General features: G+C 40.0%; 5 protein-coding genes across 6 annotated transcripts; 4 read left to right on the top strand and 1 right to left on the bottom strand.

Annotated features, from left to right (window-relative positions):
- The first annotated feature begins 48 nt into the window (after positions 1–48).
- On the top strand, positions 49–2,249 carry LOC108098752. The gene is made up of 3 exons (XM_017201888.2): positions 49–455; positions 508–793; positions 846–2,249. Exons 1-3 carry the CDS (start codon positions 55–57, stop codon positions 2,073–2,075), a joined length of 1,917 nt encoding a protein of 638 aa, XP_017057377.2. The 5' UTR covers positions 49–54; the 3' UTR covers positions 2,076–2,249.
- Positions 2,250–2,472: 223 nt separating this feature from the next.
- Positions 2,473–5,044, top strand: LOC108090800. The gene is given in 5 exon segments (XM_043208897.1): positions 2,473–2,873; positions 2,932–3,217; positions 3,671–4,805; positions 4,808–4,836; positions 4,892–5,044. Coding segments are annotated over 5 exon segments (1,953 nt in total). The 3' UTR covers positions 4,994–5,044.
- Positions 5,045–5,552: 508 nt separating this feature from the next.
- Positions 5,553–8,453, top strand: LOC108098753. Its single transcript, XM_017201889.2, is given in 4 exon segments — positions 5,553–6,002; positions 6,064–6,361; positions 6,934–7,818; positions 7,821–8,453. Coding segments are annotated over 4 exon segments (1,998 nt in total). The 5' UTR covers positions 5,553–5,565; the 3' UTR covers positions 8,199–8,453.
- Positions 8,454–8,570: 117 nt separating this feature from the next.
- LOC108098739 lies at positions 8,571–10,899 on the top strand. Its single transcript, XM_017201870.2, has 2 exons — positions 8,571–9,062; positions 9,306–10,899. The coding sequence occupies exons 1-2, from the start codon at positions 8,611–8,613 to the stop codon at positions 10,885–10,887; spliced, it is 2,034 nt and encodes a 677-aa protein (XP_017057359.2). The 5' UTR covers positions 8,571–8,610; the 3' UTR covers positions 10,888–10,899.
- Positions 10,900–11,247: 348 nt separating this feature from the next.
- Positions 11,248–16,487, bottom strand: LOC108098740 (adenylate kinase isoenzyme 5). Of its 2 annotated transcripts, XM_017201872.2 has the most exons (9): positions 16,188–16,487; positions 14,188–14,499; positions 13,947–14,089; positions 13,345–13,527; positions 12,940–13,048; positions 12,555–12,849; positions 12,279–12,495; positions 11,703–11,867; positions 11,248–11,643 (listed from the first exon to the last, which is right to left on the bottom strand). In XM_017201872.2, the coding sequence occupies exons 1-9, from the start codon at positions 16,207–16,209 to the stop codon at positions 11,248–11,250; spliced, it is 1,842 nt and encodes a 613-aa protein (XP_017057361.1). In that variant the 5' UTR covers positions 16,210–16,487. The 2 variants fall into 2 exon arrangements, with proteins under 2 accessions (XP_017057361.1, XP_017057360.1); XM_017201871.2 differs by having other exon boundaries at positions 12,555–13,048.
- Positions 16,488–19,476: the final 2,989 nt, after the last annotated feature.

Here is a 19,476-nt window from a genome sequence, read left to right as displayed (position 1 = left end):
AGTTTCGCCAGAAGCATAAAATACTAATAATATTAGTTGGCAGTCGTATTCAAAATGGTGCGGGCTGTGGCGATCTCTTTTATTAGACTTATCGGGTGTTTTCTGTTTTTATCAGTTATCTTGACGTGGTATACTTTATTCTCGAAACCCAGTAAAAAGATTTTCTTCAAAGTTGATGAAGTGGAGAAGGGTTTCTACGTGAAGTCTCGCAAGTGTAAAATGCCATACGTGGATCCCTTCAATGCGGAGTTCCTACAAGTGAAAAAGGATGTTAAATTTGTACCTTGCACCAATGAAAGTGACCTCATCACTGTGCACTACGATACCATTTTCAATCAGTATATGCTGCACATTAACGTGGAAGTTATTCACAAGTTATCACAGTCGAACCAAAGTGACTTTGCCTGCTCTTACCAGAAAATTATCTACGGTGAATCGGTGGATCACTACGATAGGTAATGGTGTTTACATATATTCATATATATATTTATATATTTATAATCACAGAAAAGGGAATAAAACCTACTTCAGTCAGGACTATTTGGTGCCCTTGGATATTGAAGGAATGTTGGTGGATTGCAGGACAGCGGATGAGAAGAGAGTCCTGCAAAAGGACGCTTTTATGTTCGTACAGCATAAGGAACCTCCTCAGAATTCACCGCCAAAAAGAAAGCCCAGTGTTATAATGTACGGCATAGATACTGTTTCTCGAACCAATTTGCGTCGGATGATGCCTATGGTTTACGAGTTCCTCAAATCACCAGGATGGTTCGAAATGATGGGATATAATAAGGTAAGGATATTGTTTCCTTTCCTATCAAGCTTTCTCAATCTCCTGATTTTAGGTGGCTGACAATTCTTTTCCCAACATATTTGCCATGTTAACTGGATACTCCCCGGAGTCAGCAGAATCCCAAGTTTGCAACACTGATGATGAAGGTTGTTTGGATGAAATACCCTTCATTTGGAAGGAGTATAAGAAAGAAGGCTACTTGACCGCCTATGCTGAAGATGAGGAGACTTCGAATACCTTCAATTACATGAAGCCAGGCTTCAAGGTGAAGCCCACAGATTACTATTTTCGACCATTTATAACCGCTCTGGAAAGGGAAACTCTGGTCCAATATTGCCCAGGATGTTTGATGAAATACTGCCTGGGTCGCCGATTGGCTAACAGCTATATCTTCGACTACTGTCGCCAGTTTATGCAGAGATTCGTGGCCGATCGTCCCATTTGGGGAATGTTCTGGACGAATCACTTCAGCCACGACGACTTCTTCATGCTCTCCGCCATGGAGCACAAAATCCTGAATGATCTCATGAATTTCGAGAAGGACGGATCCTTCGAGCACACCATAATGATATTCTTCTCGGATCATGGAGCACGCTTCGGTCCGCTGATGCGAATGAAGGAGTTCTTCCTGGAGGAGAGACTTCCTATAATGTTTATCTACCTGCCTCCTTGGTTCCGCCAGAAATATCCTCAATACGTCGAGGCTCTAAAGCAAAATCAGCATCGTCTGAGTTCGAATTTTGATGTCTACAATACTTTAAAGCACATTCTTAGGATTGAAGCAGGTTTGGAAGACACTAAGTGGTCCTACGACTGCCCGCAATGTCAGTCGCTCCTTTATCCACTCCCCGAGAATCGCAGCTGCGCGGAGGCCGCCATACCGGAGACCTACTGTACCTGCCACGAGTACGAGAAAGTGAAGGAGGAACCGTGGACCTGGCGAATGGCGGATCTCGTGGTGAATCGGATCAACCAGTACCTCCAGCTAAAAAACATTCAAAACCTTTGCAGCAATTTGACTCTGAGAGCAGTAAACCTAACCGAACAGGACGTGAATCCATCGAAGGGAATGCGCTTTTATCACACAAAGTTCCAGGTTCATCAGAATATGGGAGAGTTCTTCGCCACCGTTCTCTACGATAAGGAAACCGAGAAACTGGACATAAATGTTGAGCTAATCAGTCGCATTAACATGTATGGCAACGATTCGGTGTGCATACATAACAAGATCCAAAAGCTATATTGTATATGCCTATCGGAGCTGAGACCATTAATAAAATGAAACTATAATGCTTGCAAAGAGTGTATGAAAATTCTGGTTAGAATGAGAAAAGTGGAAGAAGTTCACCTACACAAACAAATTTGTTTGCGAATTCGAGTTTTGTTGATCGAAGTCATTGTAACTTTACACAAGTAACTAGAACTAGTAAACATCATCATCGCTATAGCTTCCATATGCATTCCATTTGATTAACCTTATTTTGTTTATAGCAATTGCTAGAGATAGACATTAAAGTTAGTTGATAGTAAAAGCTCAACCCAGTCGCATCGACGAATCTTTAATTAATATATTTTAAACCCTTGTAATCATTTAATATGATTTAAGTTGCTGAAATCCAATAAAGTGTTTATTGCCAAAAGTTAAAGGCTTGCTTGCATATATATAATTAAATTTTATAATGAATGGAAATATTGCTGCTACATCAAAAAGTTATCTTTGGTGCATTCCCATTTTCTGCCTTTTGATACTGTGGAACACAATCCCCTCCGAAGTTAACGAAGAGTTTATAATTTGTAAAAAGGAAATCGAAAAACGTTTTTACGTCAACAATGCAAAGTGCAAAATTCCCTACGTGGAGCCCTTCAGTTCAGAGTTCATGAAACTCTACAAACCAAAGAAGTTCACTCCATGCTCCAACCAAAGTGACCTCATTTCGGTGCAGTTCGACAAAATGTTTAATCAATATGTGCTCCACGTCAATGAGGAAGTCCTTCACAAGCTGTCTCAGTCGAAATCTAATGAATTCGCCTGCTTTTATCAGAAAATTATTTACGGTCATTCAGCGGATTCAATCTATAAGTAAAGTTAAGCAATATGTTAGGCCGAATCGTTTATAAAATATATTTTTTGGGCACAGAAAGGGTAACAAAATAGAAATCACTCAGGACTATTTGGTGCCCTTAGATGTGGAAGGAATGCTGGTGGATTGCAGGACAGCGGACGAGAAGAGAACCCTCCAAAAGGATACTCTAATATTTGTCCAAAATAGGAAACCTCCTCCCAAATTACAGGAAGAAAGAAAGCCCAGTGTTATAATGTACGGCATAGATACTGTTTCCCGAACCAATTTGCGTCGGATGATGCCCTTGGTTTACGAGTTCCTTAAATCACCAGGATGGTTCGAAATGATGGGCTACAATAAGGTAAGATAAAGAAAAACTTTACTTTTAAGTTCTTAAGAAGAACCATTTCTCATATCAATATTGTGTTTGCCTGATTACAAAAGTGTCTAGACTTTACTATCTCTTTACAAGTCAAGTTATTTCAGCCGACTAGATTTGTTTTAAAAAGAAACACATTTATTTGATTTCTAAAAAAGATTCTGTTAGAGTAGCAAGCCTTTAATTTGAAGCATACATTTTTGTAGATAGATGTGGTGATGTTTGTTTCCAATTAAACTAGTTTCTGAGTTTTTACGTTATCTAACTGAATTCTTTTTTAACAATTTACCAGCAATTCATGTTTTAATTCGCGGAATGGAGACACAACCTGTGTTTTCATTAGATGCTTCTAGTTTAAATTGTAAAATGTAAAATTTCCATCATAAGAGGGTATTATAACTTTAACTAATTGAAAATTTTGTATTTTTATTTAAGGTGGCTGACAATTCCTTTCCCAATATATTCGCCTTGCTAACTGGCTTTTCCCCGAAATCGGCAGCCGATAGGGTTTGCAATACGAGTTTAGAAGGATGTCTGGACAAAATTCCCTTTATATGGAAGGACATGAAGAGGGGCGGCTATCTAACAGCCTATGCTGAAGATTCGCTTTCCATAAACACCTTTAATTACATGAAACCAGGCTTCTCTTACCTTCCCACAGACTTCTACTTCCGCCCATTCCTCAATGCTCTTGAAAAGGAGACTATAATCCAATATTGCCCAAGTTGCAAAAGGAAATATTGTCTGGGTCGCCGATTGGCCAATAGCTATATCTACGATTACTGTCGCCAATTTATGCAGAGATTTGTGGCCGATCGTCCCATTTGGGGAATGTTCTGGTCAAACCACTTTAGCCACGAGGACTTGTTTTTGCTTTCCGCCATGGAACACAAAGTCTTGAATGATCTGCTGAACTTCGAGAAGGACGGAGCTTTCGAGCACACAATTATGATATTCTTCTCGGATCATGGAGTTCGGTTTGGTCCACTGATGCATTTGAAAGAAGCGTTTTTGGACGGAAGACTTCCCATGATGTTTATTTACTTGCCACCTTGGTTTCGGGAGAAGTACCCTGAATACGTCGAGGCTTTAAACCAAAATCAGCATCGTTTAAGTTCGAATTATGATTTGTACAACACCCTGAAGCACATTCTTAGCATTGAAGAGAAAGTAGAGGGCACAAAGTGGTCATATGAGTGTCCCCAATGTCAATCGCTCTTTTATCCGCTTCCCGAGAATCGCAGTTGCTTAGAGGCTGCCATACCGGAGGCTTACTGTACCTGCCACGACTACGAGGAAGTCAAAGAGGAACCGTGGACCTGGCGAATGGCCAATCTGGTTGTGGATCGCATAAACCATTACCTACAGCTAAAAAACCTACAAAATCTGTGCAGCAATCTGACTTTAAGAGCAGTTAACTTAACCGAGCAGAGAATGATTAATGAGGATGGAATTCTAGAAAACGGAATGCAGAACTATCACACAAAGTTCCAGGTTAACCAGAATTTGGCCGAATTCTTCGCCACCACTCTCTACAACAAAGAAACTGAGGAGCTGAAGATCGATGTGGAACGATCAGTCGCATTAATATGTATGGACCGATCGACTGCGTACATAAATTAGGGGAACGGATCAGTCGCATTAATATGTATGGACCGATGCGACTGCGTTGACGATAAATTTCAAAAGTTATATTGCATTTGCCAATCGAACTTAAGGATAAATAAGCCCACTATACCTATTGGTTCTTTAAATTAGAATGATCTTATAAATTTACCACATAAATAAAAGCCTTATCATGCAAGCTAGCTTTACCTAACTAAAAAAGTATGTTTACCCGTCAAATTTAATTATTTTAAGTTTCAATGCCCTGTTATTTATTTTTATGTTTCATGAGATTGTAAATTAACTTTAACTAATGAACTTCTAAAGACCACATTTTCAGCCGCAAAAGCTCACAACCATAAATCCAAAAACGGCAGTCTTCCAGTTTGCACCCGCGAAAGATAAGAAGTTGGATTGAACAAATCGGTTTGAGGTTCGAACGTTGCTATGCGGAGTTCCCCGAAAACCTATGTTCCCGACCTTCCCCAAAAATCAGTGCTCGTGCCATTCGACATTCTATTTTAATTAACGCACGCTCCATATTGAAAGGCAAGAGATAGAAGACTGGAGGTTGGAGGTGTAGGCCCATATTGAAAATGACTCGAGCACGCTGCTCACTAAACATTTGAAGATAACAGAAGCGTGTCGACTTGAAAGGGTTATTTCTCGTTGGGGAACCGTGATTTTGGGTTCAGTTGGGTCGTTTTCGTGGTCGAGGGCACAACATGGAGTCGCGATTTCGGGCCAACCACCCGCTCTACAAGTTCTTTGCCCTGTGCTGCTTTTTACTAGTCGTGGTCTTCCTAATGCAGCGATCAAATGTTTCCATGGATGAGGAACTTAACCAGTTACCGAAGGTTACGAGATCCGAAATACTCTCGAAGCCGAAACCCCAACAATACTATGTGAAAACCTCCAAGTGCCAGATCCCCTATGTGGATCCTTTCAACTCCGAAGTGATGGAATTCTACAAGCCGGAGTCCCTGGTCACCTGCTCCAATCAAAGCGATCTCATTTGGACGGATTACAATGAACGGCTGAAGAGTCATGTTTTACACATCGACGAGGAGGTTGCCCTGCAGCTTCTCAACTTTACGGATGCAGAGTTTAATTGTTTTTACAGGGAAATCTCCTATGGGAGTAAAGCGGATACCTACGACAAGTAAGACAAGGTTGTTTTCTAATTATATACAGAATCCTTATCCGATCACCCCAATGTTTAGACTCAGAGCAAATAAGTACTTTACCGACGGATATTTGGTACCGCGACATGTCGAGGGAATTATTGTTGAGTGCCAGACGGCTGAGGAACCCAAATTGGTTCTCCAGAAGGACGCCTTCGTGTTCATTCAATATCAGCAGCTGCCCAAGGACCTCGTAAAGCCAAAAGGAGTTCGTAAACCGAGTGTCATTATGTACGGCATCGATTCGCTTTCCCGGATAAATCTTCGCCGCACCATGCCAAAGGTTTTCAACTTCCTCAAGGGTCCAGGGTGGTTCGAGATGCAGGGATACAACAAGGTGAGAAATTACCATACTTCTATAACTCATTTTTACGATAGAAGGATAGATGCAACAAAAAAACAGCTTCCATTGCTACTTCCTCTATTACTAATTAGTAATAACATTTTCCGATGTTCCCCTATGACATGCTAAATTAAATTAAAATAACCGCACGTGGATTAATGTTTGCTTTGAGTTAACGATCTGTAAATATTGGGAGCTGTTAAAAAAAGAAATACGTACATATGTGACAAGTGTGAAACTACCAAGTAGTGAACATTTAAAAGTTTCTTCTTGCTACAGAAGTAATTACTCAAGTGTTTGTTACTCGAAACATGTTTTCTCTTTTATCTCTGTTAAAGTGATTTTTAAAGGATTGTGTAAACTGTTTCAGCCAATCACTAAACCTTTTTTTTTGAAGAAGAACAGTTAATAAACATAAAAATTTCATAAACTTCATGGCATGTTTGTCAGGGTAAAGATTTTTTTCTATTTTATCATTGCTATTTAAGTTAATTGGTTAAGAAACATGAACTAAACATTCAAATTGGGTACATTGGGTTTTCAAAGTGAATGTTATCTACTTTCAGGTGGCCGACAACTCGTTCCCCAACATTCTGGCCATTCTGAGTGGATATTCGGAGAGAACGGCCAAGGAAAACGTTTGCGATACCAACGAACCTGGTTGCCTGGACAAAATGCCGATGATGTGGAAGTTCTACGAGAATGCCAGCTACTTGACGGGTTACGCGGAGGACGAGAGCAACTCGAACCACTTCAACTACTTGAAGCCAGGCTTCGAGAGGAAGCCCATGGACTACTACTTCCGACCATTACTGAGAGCTCTCGAAGAGGAAATGGATGTCTACCGGCTGCCGGAACACGACTACATGAGATACTGCCTCGGTCGCCGGATGGCCAATCGCTATATCTACGATTATGGCAGGCAGTTCACCCACCGATTTGTCCACGAAAGACCCATTTGGGGAATGTTCTGGTCGAATCACTTCAGCCACGACGATCCCTTTATGCCATCGGCGATGCAGGACAAGGTTCTTGGGGATCTGCTGGAGTTCCAGGGGAACAAAGATTTCGAGGAGATGATCATGATATTCTTCGCCGATCATGGCACTAGATTTGGTCGGTTGACCCAACTGAAGGAGGGTTTCCTCGAGGAGCGACTGCCAATGATGTTTATTTACCTGCCTCCCTGGTTCCGGGAAACATATCCAACCTATGCAAAGGCACTTGAACTGAATCAACACAGGTTAAGTTCCAACTTTGATCTGCACAACACTCTAAAACACATTGTGGAGATTGGAGGCACCCCAGATGGTCCCCAGTTGCCCAAGTCCTTTGACTGTCCCACCTGTCAGTCGCTGTTTTATCCTCTGCCCGAGGATCGAACCTGTTCGCAGGCGGGAATCGAGGAGCACTGGTGCACCTGCGAACCCTACAAGGTGATTCATGGACGGGGGAGTGGACCGAACCCATCGCCGACTCCGTGATCGATCGGATGAACGAGTACCTCGTGCACAAGAATCTCAGTCAGCTGTGCAGCAACCTGACCCTCAACTATATCCACAAGACTGAGATCAAGACGGGTCTGAATGCCAGTTGGCACGACGAACTCAAGGAGGTGGAGACCGCCGTCTACAGGATCAAGTTCAAGGTGGAGCAGAACAGCGCCGACTTCCAGGCCACTGTGGTCTACAACAGTGTCACCAAGAACGCCGAGGTGGATGTGGAGAAGATCAGCAGGACGAACACGTACAAGGAGGACTCCACCTGCATAGACGATAAGCTCGCCAAACTGTATTGTATTTGCTTCAGTGACCTCAAACCAGAGCGATGAGTTCAGGGGATTATAAGTATAAAATAAATCCTTAGCTTTTGCTATTTCTTTTTGATAACAGGTTTGCTTACTTAGGAATATAACCTAGAAATACCTTTAATCATTAGGTGACATAATAAAAAAGTGTATATAATATTCGATTGATTAAAATACTTTTCTTAATGATTAGGAAATGGTTTTGTACCATTAATTTATAAATTTATAGTAAGCGTTCAATAATGTTTTTACAGCCTTTGTGAAACCATTATTCGATTGTAATAAATTACTAATTACTAATAAATAAATTACTAATTACTTACTAATACTAATTATTTTTCAAAATTAAAAAAGTTTTTTGTTTTCAATTTTAAAACCAACGTGACTTTTGCTCTATCCAGCAAAATTGATTCACAAAATTATACAAAATACTATAATGTTTCGGTATAATCGCAAACTTTGTTTATGCATCGGACTGCTTTTGGTTTTAATACTCGCCAATCAAAAGTGGAAACATTCGACAGAAATTACAATAGATAAAACCTGGCAAATAGATATAGAGACCATAACCCGTATCACTTGTAATAATAAAGAACAAACTGCTGACTTTCCTTCGAAAAAGTTTGATGAAAGGTTCTATGTATTCGGTCCGAAATGCAAGATGCCAAAGGTAAATCCTTATAAAGAGGGATTTCCCGAGTGGAAACCCCTCAAGTTCAAAGCCTGTACAGATGAGCCAAGTTTGATCAGTGTAAAATACGATCGGGATAAGAAGCACTATATGCTGCACTTGAACATGGAAGTTTCTTTGAAACACCTTGCAAATTATTCCGATTTTGGATGCACATATATTGAGGTTGTTTCTGGAGGACCGAATACTTCTGTTTAGTAAGTAATATTTTTCTGTTATCTGTAGAAAAGTGCAGACGTTTTTTCAGGCATCATTAATAAGTAAATTCTTAGAAATGATAAGATAAAAATAGATATTAAACTTCTTTGAAGATAAATATTCCTATTTCGGGGGTTTTTTTTAAAATGTGGCAGACATATCTAAATGTTGACATAATCGAAATACTTTAATTTGGTGGATATGGCTTAGATAAAAAATCTTTTTAATATTTATTTATCCAGCGTTGAATCTCCGAAATACTTCCACCAGGATTGGATTGTACCCAACCATTTTCTCGGGGTAATAGTCGAGTGTCATGAGTTGGCGAACAAGTCGCGAGTTCTGCAAAAAGACGCCTTTGCATTTGTCCAGCATCCAAAGAATCGCAACGAGGTGAATGACGCCAGAAGAGGAATCAAGTATCCCAGTGTCTTTCTCTTCGGGATCGATAGTATGTCCCGCATGAATTTCCATAAAAGCATGCCACTCACCTCGAAATTTGTTCGTCAGAAAGGATGGTTCGAAATGGAAGGATACAACAAAGTGGGTGACAATACCCTTCCCAATTTATTGGCGGTACTTACGGGAAGAACTCCTTCACAATGGCGATCGTATTGTGATGTTAGAAAATCTGGCTGTTTGGACAGTCTCATATTTTTATGGAACCACTTTCACCACGCGGGTTACTTGACAGCCTACGCTGAGGATTTGTCTTCGATTTCCACATTTAACTATCTAAAAATGGGGTTCAAACGCCCCCCAGTGGATTTCTATTTGCGACCCTTTCTCATGGTAATTGAACAGGTTCTTCAATCAGTTGAGTACTTCGGTTGCAAATATTGCGTTGGCAGGAAGCACAGTTTTACCTACGTTTTCGATTTCGCTAAGCAACTTATAGAGCGTTTTGTTTTCGAGCAGCAAAAACCTCTTTTTGGATTATTTTGGACGAGTAGTTTTACACGTGATGATTTTCGGGGAGGTGCTAATTTGGATGGAATGTTTTTAAACTACATGAAGCAGTTTAAAGAGTATGGATTATTTGATAGATCTATTGTGATACTCCTCAGTGATCATGGTTCAAGATATGGTCCATTAGCGGAGCACTATTCTGGATTTCTGGAGGAACGACAGCCCATGCTGCACATTTACTTGCCACCTTGGTATCGAAAGCGTTATCCTTCGGTGGTAAATGCCCTGCATTTGAACAGAAACCGTTTGAGTTCCAATTTTGATCTACATCTCGGCATTAGACAGCTAATCGAGCAAATTCATCCTAGGAAGAGATTTATCCGAGTTGTTAAATGCGAAATCTGCCAATCTATTCTAGAAGTTCTACCCGAAAATCGAAGTTGCTCAGATGCCGGAATTCCCGATCACTGGTGCACTTGTAGACCATTCGTATCTGTTCGCATTACTGATTTTATCAGAAGACTCACCAAGTTCACTGTCAGTCGGATGAATAGGTATCTGAAACTGTTGAATGTCGATGGGGATTGTCATAGATTAAAGTTAAATAAGGTAATAAAGGCTGATCAACAGCTGCACTTCGATGAGTTGGGAAATGAAGTGGATGCTTCAGATCAAGTGGAAACATATCGAATTGTCTTCACAACCAAGCCAAATAACGCAAAATTTCGCTCAACGGTTTTTAGTGACGATAACAATGATATTGTGACCACGAATATGGATAGGATAAGTCGGCTGAATTCCTATCAGAACGAATCTTATTGTGTGGATGATGCTACGGCTAAGAAGTTTTGCATGTGCATTAAACCTGAAGAATTACGGATTCGAAAAAGAAGACCTTCAAAAAAAAAAAAATGAAATATAAATATCTGGAGGAGAACTAGAACGATTATTACGATTAAGCTAAAATTTAGTTCTCTGATTTTGTAATTTTATTGAGTTCGTTCAAGTTAATGTCTACCTCTTAACTAAATTGCTGCCAGCAATAAAGGCACTCTTATGCTAATTCGATACTCGACTAGTGAAATAAAATGTTGAATTGAATTCTTCTAACTCTTAATCTAGCCGGACTAATTTATGCATTGGTCCCATGAACCGCCTTTGAAAATTCAACAAACCAGCATTAACAATACGCTTATCCTCTACTTCCATTAGAAAACTATAAAACTTTGAGATATGACTGCACTATTCCATTGATCCTTTGATCCTTTGACCCATCTACATGTACGAATCAACTGGATATCTTTCGGCCTCCTCGAGCATGTGCCGGAAATCGACGGGAACAGTTTGGCCAACGTTTCCGGTTCCGGGTCTTCCGGGAATATGTCCGTTCATCATTTGACCCTGGTGCTTGCCACTCCCCAAAGCACTTCCCCGGTTCTTCAGATGTCCGTTCATCATGCTCACATGGTGACTAATTGTGGGCACGGCTCCTGGGACATTAGTCTCCAGATCATGCAGAATGGCATCCGTTTGCTCATTGCGCATCATTTGGTTGTTGAGAGCAGAAGGATCATCTGCATCATCACTTTTATTTAAAAGCCTTTGAATGTGACTCCGGATGAGGCGCTCGAACTCACGCTGCACAGACGGACTATCCGTGTCTCCATCGACCTGGGAATTGAACACAGCATAAATATTATATTTATTTTAAAGATATTCTAGCAACTTACAATCTGCAAGCGATTGCTGGTATCCAGGATCTTGAGCATTGGGAGGGTCTGCTCACGAAAGAGCTCCAAACGGCGGCGGAACGAGGATACCGTGTCGTCTATACGTCCTCTTCCTAACTGAAGCTTGGAGCAGTCGAGGAGGATAATAGGAGGTGCTTGCTTGTACTGAAAAAAATAAAGAAATTCAAATACATAAAAGTAAAAAAAATATTATATGGAAAGTCCATAACTTTTCTACTTTTAATCAAATTTTGAAGTGGAATACCCTTAAAAGTTTGTATTTTAATTATCTTACCAACTGCATCATTAGTTAATATTTTATTTTTTGCCCGATTTTTTTTTCAATTTTTATGATACTACCCCTTTCCAAATTTCTAAAAAAAGGGTTTGCTGAAAATTGACCAAAATTCTCTAATTCTCAGTCCATAACTTTTCCAATTTTAATCAGTTATTTTTTAATTTGTTGGTCGATTTTTTTTAATTGTTATAATACAACCCCCATATAAGTTTCGAATTGCCGAAGCTAGCTTGCTTTTCTGTTTCCTATTACTTTTCATGTCATTGTAAAAATCTTACCTTGTTCTCGAAGTACTTGACTTGCTGCAGGTTTCTGGGATAGCCATCTATGATAATACCAGTTCTATCTCGTAACTGGCGCAGATTGGTTTCCAGAAGCTGATTCAGCGATTTTTCCGGGGCCATATCCCCAGCGGCCAAAGCTTCCTTCACGGCGAAGCTTTCCGTATTGGCACGTGGTGCAGAGTCCGTGATATTTCGCAAAAGCCGACCGACACTTAGAAGAAAAATATATTTCAGTTAAGTAATTATTTGAAATATCCTACTTAAGCTTACCTGATGTGAGCCCAGCCAGGATTGAGTCCCACTGCTTTTAAGCAGAGTGTGGCCTTATTGCTTCCCGGACCGCCGATCACCCAAATGATGGGTGGCAAATCCGACTCATCTCCTCCGACTTCCGGTCGCAACTTTGGCTGCTGGGTGACCACAACACCGCTATCGTCATCGGCACTGGTGGTGCCCGTTTTCAAGGCACTAACGGCCCCATTCGGACCACCTTCTATCCGCTCGATGGCCAAGTCTCTGGCCAAAACGGTGCCCGTGGTTTCGGCGCTGTTCGCGGCGGTGTCTTCTGCAATTTGAGTCGCTTGTTGGGCTTGACTTGGTGCGGTGTCTACGCTAACTATACTGCCGGGTATATCATGTATCCCTCTGCCCATACCTGTAACTCCGTTCATCACGGCCTCTTGGTTCTCGAGGGTGCTCAGTATGTCGAGCACTGCGGTTCGAAAGTCCTTGTACACCTCTGTGGGAGCACGCTCGCCATTAACCTGTTTATAAAATAAAAAGCAACAAAATTAATTCAAGGATCAAGGTTTTCAATTATAATTTTATTTATAATTTGTTCTATATTGTAAAAGAAACAAAAATCCAATAAAATATATCATCTGGTACGATTTTGCAAGATAAAAATAACAATTACTTTTTAAGTTCGCGATGCAATAATTGGTTTGATTTTAATAGAATAAATATATATATCAAAATAATAATAAATATATGATCTAAACATTTTGTTTAGAAAGTTTTTTTTTTTTTTCGCAGTTTGAAACAATCATTAAATACTCACGGCCAACAACATGTCGCTCTGATCAAAATAATCGGCGACTGGCATCACATTTTTAAAGAAATTTTCCAATTCCATTTTGGCTAAGGAGAGTACTACATGACCTAATTTGGCTCCATAATCGATTTGCTTCTGTAAAACCGACTGACGCCAGGATATTAGTATCACGCCATTCACGACTTGAATCTGAAAGTAAATGAAAAAAATTAATTTAATCAAACAAGATTGCTTTTTATTTATGGCCTTTAATTGTGTGGTAGAGACTTTAGCTAATCAAATTTGTGCCACTTATGCAATGATAGGACTTTACATATAGTTAACGCCATGTGTACGTGATTGGGCGTTCGGAACTCCCTAAGTGCCGCTTGTTCCAAGTCCGTCCAATTAGCACTTGCATATATAATACGACGACGGATGTGAGCCTCACTGTAAATCCATGGGAATTATGGCCGAATAAACATACTGTCGGCGACCCATTTGCCAGTTAATTAGTTCAAATAGTTCAGCGGCAATTTACCGGGCAAATAAAGTGTGTCGCAACAGAAATGGCTTCATAACCAATATAGACGAGTATATAGTATATGGTGGCTAGTTTGGAAAATTACCTTCTCAGAATACTCGACTACGTCGCGCATTGAACGTGGATATCCCGATATTAGGTATGCTTTGGCAGCTGGAGCCATTTTCATTTCCAACATCAGCACTTCGGTGACTGTTTTCGACGATAGTTGCGAAAAGTCCTGCATGTCTGCAATAGAAAATTGGTTGAATATTTAATACCAATCATTAAATAAGTACATAGTAATATGGATTTTTTTGGATTATTTTTTTATATATATATTTTACCATTGCCCATTGCATATTGCTGCAGCAGATCCATCATATTGATGTGCGTTACTCCGCGTCGCTCCTGCATGAAGGTGTCGCAATGGGTGACCTTGCCACTACCGGGGCCGCCTAAAACAAATATCACTGGCACTTTGGGCGGATCGAATTTGATTTTTCCAGCATTTTGCATATCGATAGCGCCGACATTGGTAGAACCCAAGCCTCCTGCCGCCGCAGCTGTGTCCAAATCGCCAGCATTTTGGCCATTTCGATTCCGCGTAAGACTCCAATCGTTGCCTTGTTCGCCGGTATCTTGTGCCGCGCTGGCATCTAAAAAATGTTTAAATTTATTTAATAAGTATATGTGATCATATTTTATTACTATTTATAAACAACAATTTATTTCCTTTTTATTTCAGAATATTTATCATTCAGCAAGTGGCATAAATATTCTTATCTTTGGCAATCGAGAACAATGAGAAATGCATATCTGCACGAATTTTATAATTTTTAAAAAGCAAATTAACTTCTATTTAATTAAGAGAATGGAACTTTGAGCAAGGAGATCTCCTATAAATACAAAAGAGATAATTTTTTACATTAAAAACCACTTCAGAATATGTAAGGAAAAAACCTAATTTGCATTCAGTGGCGAACTCCATTTTTTATTTGCGTGTGGGAGCAACAGTTGACCCTCGGTTAAAGCGCAGTAATTTTTCAGCCGGAAACCGGATGTGTTGGCAAGTTAGCGAACGGAGGGGAAATGCGGAACGGCTTGGGGCAAGGGCGTTGGTAACGTGCCAAGTTGGCATTAGCCATTAGCCAGCCTTCGTCGGGGCCGGAAGCAATTTGCCAGGAGTAGGGAATTAGTGACAGAGGCCCACGCACTCAACGAGGAACGAGGAAGGCAAAGGATCGAAACAAATCGCGAACCACATCATTAAAACATGTTTAACAATTATTTAATTGTATGGCAACCGTATTGAGTACAGAATGGCGTCACCGCTGAATTCATTCATGGAAAATCAGCTGTGGCATGGCGATTCTATATAGCGATTTTATACCCTTAGATATAGTGGCCACCCACTTTTACCATTTACCCCTGGATTGGTCAAACCGGAAAACCAGTTCGGTCTTGTTCATTTTTATTGATTTTCCTGCAGTTTTATTTAATTGACATGTTTTGTTATTGTTGCTATCCCTTTTCCACGCGGGGTTTCCCTTTTCAGTTCTGTGTTTTTTTTGTGTTTCCTTTTTGTTTTTGGGGCGACGGATTTATGTGTATTAGCTTTGGTGGTCAACGAACATGTCCAAGGACCTGGCAGCCATGGAGGCCAAAGGATCCGAGTTCCGATACAAATTACAGCGTTGGGCAAGGTCTCGATTTTGATGTAACGTTCTGTACAAATAATATATATATTCGTGTATGGCGATTGGCAAACCGTTTTGTCACAGATAATGGTTTTTGAAATTAATTTCAAAGCAACTGATTGCAGTAATTTCAATTGAAACTGCCCTTTGAATTGTGGTCAATTGAATGTGTCACCGGGATTTTAAATTCCGCTAGGGAGCTCTAGGTAAGTAATAGCTGATATTTGCAGAATGCTAACTAAAGAAAATATTTTATAATATTTTGCTACTATAGGAAAATCAATGATCAAAATGGTGGGTTCAATGAGTTAATCTTAGGATACTTGTTACTAACAATATTTTTGTAATTATCTGCGAAATCTGTATTCTGGAAAATAAAATGTGTTTTTGATGATATGAAGTACCTATGAAACTTTTGTTCCTAAAAGTATGCATTAAAAATTTCTCTTACTTTCAGCGATCAGCTAAAAGATATTCTTCAACTTTAGGAGCAACTCTCGAGATTCGTAACGAAACATTCTGTATTGTAATCCCCTGGCGTGTCCAACCCACGCGACTCATTAGGGTTCTTTTTATTATCTTTTTGGCCGTGGAGAGGCAGTGCTAATCTTTGATTACGAATCTCCTGCATGCGGGGCATTACTCACCTGTGTCTAAACAAATACCCATTATCCATTCGGTGGCCAGTATAGCTGAATTTTCGCAATTGTGTTTTCCCTACTGCACCCACACACACGTACACACACACACACACACCAACGAGCCCACTCAGTCACTCAACTTTCGAATGGAAAAAAATGTATAAAACGAGCTCTTCAAAAGGAGTTTTCTGCGGTTAAAATTGGTAAAATTCCACAAATGTTTTGCACTCTGAAACTGCGTCTGTCCATGGCTACCAGTTAATGGAATTCGGCCAATGTGTACGGGTATATTATAAAAATGTGTACGTTTATTATTGGTATCTCTGGGATACTTGTTCTCGCGTTTTATCGTCGGCAACACGCACCACCACGAACTACATGACGTTGCCGGTTTTGGTGTTTTGATTCCTGCATTAGTCGCGAGTGCCGACGATTTGGCCAGGATTTCCGAAGGGTTCAACAAACCAAACCAATGCAAACCGAGCACGTACGTCTCGACGAGCGTCCGAAGCGAAACTGAGTCTCAAAATTGACAACTGACTCGGTTTTTACCTCTACGAGCGCCCGATTCCCCTGGTCACTTTTCCAATTAATGAATACTTTATGAGTTCCAGCCGGATTCGTACCAGCTATGTTAGCTACTAACTGCACTTCCAGTTGAGCGTGGGCGGCCCTTTTGTTCTATGGCGGCGGTCGGGATTTCCTTGCCCGCTGGAAGTTTCACGCACGACCTTAGAACACCTCAATCCACCCACCCACAATCCTCTAACCCACCCACAATCCTCTAACCCACCCAGAGGCCACCTCACATGTCCGTGTCATTCATGGGCCGCCATTTGTTTATGCGCTCCAAACAAAGTGTCCTGTGTCCTGGAGCCAGCGGTGCGTTTCTCATACATCCTTCGTGTATGTGTGTGTGTGTGTGTTAGCCAACTCTAACGTGTGTGTGAGCCCAGTCTCGCGTATGTGAATTGGTTTTTAAAACGCTTTCCCGGTTTTCGTTGTCAGTGCTGGCGTGCTGGTGTCCTGTCGTCCATGTTGTTTGTTGTTGTCAGCCTGGTTTCAGTCTTCATAGGTGTAAATAAATCCTCTGACTTGCAGCTGTTCAGGTTAAGAGGGCACACATTGAGCTGTGAGGCCTCAAAAAATAGTTACCAAGTTATGAAAAAAGAAAAAAACATTTATATGAAAATAAAATTTAAAAAGAAAATAATAAATAACATTTATATATAACTAAATTTATTTGAATTATAAATAGTCAGACAAAAATCGCTAAAAAAAAAAAATGTTAAAAAATTTAAAATAAAAAATGAGAAGAATTTTGAATGTCTATGTAATTATCATACATTAATTATTCGATTTATTTATGAACTAAATATCCATGTTTTTAATCCTAAACTTCAATATATTTTATCAAATGAAGTATTTTATTTCTAACGAATTTTAATCTGATCCTAGTCTAATACCCCTTGTTACGTTGCAAAGTGTTCACCTATCATGAGTCTGGCATAAGGTATGTGTTCATTCTAAATCACTTTCGTGAGCCTGATGGCGGAGAAATTGCGCAATCATGCCGCCACACAATGACAATGACAAGGAGTCCAAATTGATAAATCCGGAGAGGGTTGGATTTTCCGAGCAATAGATGGGAATTGGAACACTGGGCTGTCTGATGTGCAGTGGGCGAGCATTCAATTAATATTTCACACTATTAATTGGAGTTAATTATTCAGTTCGCTTCTAGTTGCAGTTCAATGATACGGACGAGACGCCAAGCGTGGACAGCTGTCAAAATTTTCAAAATGTGTTTGATTAATATTCAATTCAATGCCATTGGGTTTTTTGAAGTTGTCACCGGTTTGAGAAAGGTGGGGAGATGGGGTTACAGGTTGAATAGGCTGGCCAAGGACATGTAAAGAAGTTCAAAGCTCAAGGAAACTTCATATCGATCAAATTGGTCTCATATCGATCCATGGACAAGCACAGATGCGACGCCTAATTTGTTGGAATTTGTGACATGTCATGTGCCGTCGACACAAGGACGGCAACAACAAAGATAACAACACGGCGCACAACAACGTACAACCAAAATGACCAGAAACAGAACCCAACTGGTTGACATTGACACCCACACCTGACCAGGAAAATGGGACCCACTGGGTTTGGGCCACAAACTTATGCGTGAAGTCAATCCTTCGCAACCAAAACAATGGTAGAAAAAAAGAAAAAAAAAGGAAGGAACAGCTCGTGTCTCGTGCTCGTCCTTGGACCCTCTGGGCGGGTCCTTTGGTTATTAAATCCCCTTTTCAAGCTTAATTAAGGCTACGCGTTTTGGCCAACCTGTGTATACAATTGCGGACGGGCGCGGCCAACTTAGGGTTAAGCAACTCGAATCGAACATCTGTGATTAAGGACACTGGCTAAGGAGCCTCTTTGTCGGCGTTAAATGGGCTCCAGGATGGGAAAACATGAAATTGCCTCGCCGTAGAATTATATATGCCTCCAAATAAGTGTTGTAAATACTTTATTTAAGGTGAGGACAAAGATAAATATAGTGCAATAAACTGAATAAAAGAAAATTGCCAGTGAAAGACAATTATAATTCATAAATTGAAAAAAGTTGATTACTTAAGCCTCTGAATTCAAATTAATTTAATAAATATATTATTATTAATTTCTTTTTTTAATTATCTACTTTGTAATATTTAAAGGAACCTACAAAATTTTAAAACAAGCTTAAGATTGCAGTAAGAACCACAGAGAAACCATTCCTTTAATTGATTGATGCATTTACTAAATTATTTTTTAAAATAAACCTTTCATAGTGTTATTTTATTCTCAGTTCCTTATTACAAATAAAGTAATCTAGTTTATATACTTGGATGTAACTCACACTGTAAATCTCTTGACATTCGCCAGCATTTATAAATAGCTGTACCACTATTAGAATTAAACCTGCCCTTGCGGGTTTATTGGCCCAAAAGCACTGGCCTTCTGGGCCTATTTGGGCTAATGTGGTCATTCAAAGGCGATTAGGGGCTTGAGTAAAATATTTACACATCTCGCACCCAGCCAGAATAAAAATGTTAATTGGCCTTCCGTTTTTTTAAGTGCATCTGTACTTCTACATTACATCCTTCTATGGGCGGTTATAAATTCTTTATTGTCAACTGTAAAGTTCCCAAAGGCAGGCGTGTCAATCGAATCGAAAAAACCCGAAGGCTATTGGGCACTTTCATGTTTTTCTCTTCTTACTTTTAACTATTTGAATTTTTAATCAGAATTCTTAAGCTTG

This window comes from Drosophila ficusphila, unplaced genomic scaffold (genome assembly GCF_018152265.1).
Source record: "Drosophila ficusphila isolate 14025-0441.05 unplaced genomic scaffold, ASM1815226v1 contig_787, whole genome shotgun sequence".
Lineage (NCBI taxonomy): Eukaryota > Metazoa > Arthropoda > Insecta > Diptera > Drosophilidae > Drosophila > Drosophila ficusphila.
Note: the sequence above shows the minus strand (reverse complement) of the source record. Positions and strands in the feature narration are given on the sequence as shown.

What these genes read in the sequence shown, in the direction of transcription:
- LOC108098739 (XM_017201870.2), top strand. Translation starts at nt 8,611, where the DNA reads ATGTTTCGGTATAATCGCAAACTTTGTTTATGCATCGGACTGCTTTTG. An exon ending in GGACCGAATACTTCTGTTTA is followed by an intron (nt 9,063 to 9,305) that starts GTAAGTAATATT and finishes TTATTTATCCAG; the next exon opens with CGTTGAATCTCCGAAATACT.
- LOC108098740 (XM_017201871.2), bottom strand. Translation starts at nt 16,209, where the DNA reads ATGGGTATTTGTTTAGACACAG. An exon ending in GCAATATGCAATGGGCAATG is followed by an intron (nt 14,090 to 14,187) that starts GTAAAATATATA and finishes TTTCTATTGCAG; the next exon opens with ACATGCAGGACTTTTCGCAA. An exon ending in TAGTCGAGTATTCTGAGAAG is followed by an intron (nt 13,528 to 13,946) that starts GTAATTTTCCAA and finishes ATTTACTTTCAG; the next exon opens with ATTCAAGTCGTGAATGGCGT.
- LOC108098752 (XM_017201888.2), top strand. Translation starts at nt 55, where the DNA reads ATGGTGCGGGCTGTGGCGATCTCTTTTATTAGACTTATCGGGTGTTTT. An exon ending in TCGGTGGATCACTACGATAG is followed by an intron (nt 456 to 507) that starts GTAATGGTGTTT and finishes TTATAATCACAG; the next exon opens with AAAAGGGAATAAAACCTACT. An exon ending in AAATGATGGGATATAATAAG is followed by an intron (nt 794 to 845) that starts GTAAGGATATTG and finishes TCCTGATTTTAG; the next exon opens with GTGGCTGACAATTCTTTTCC.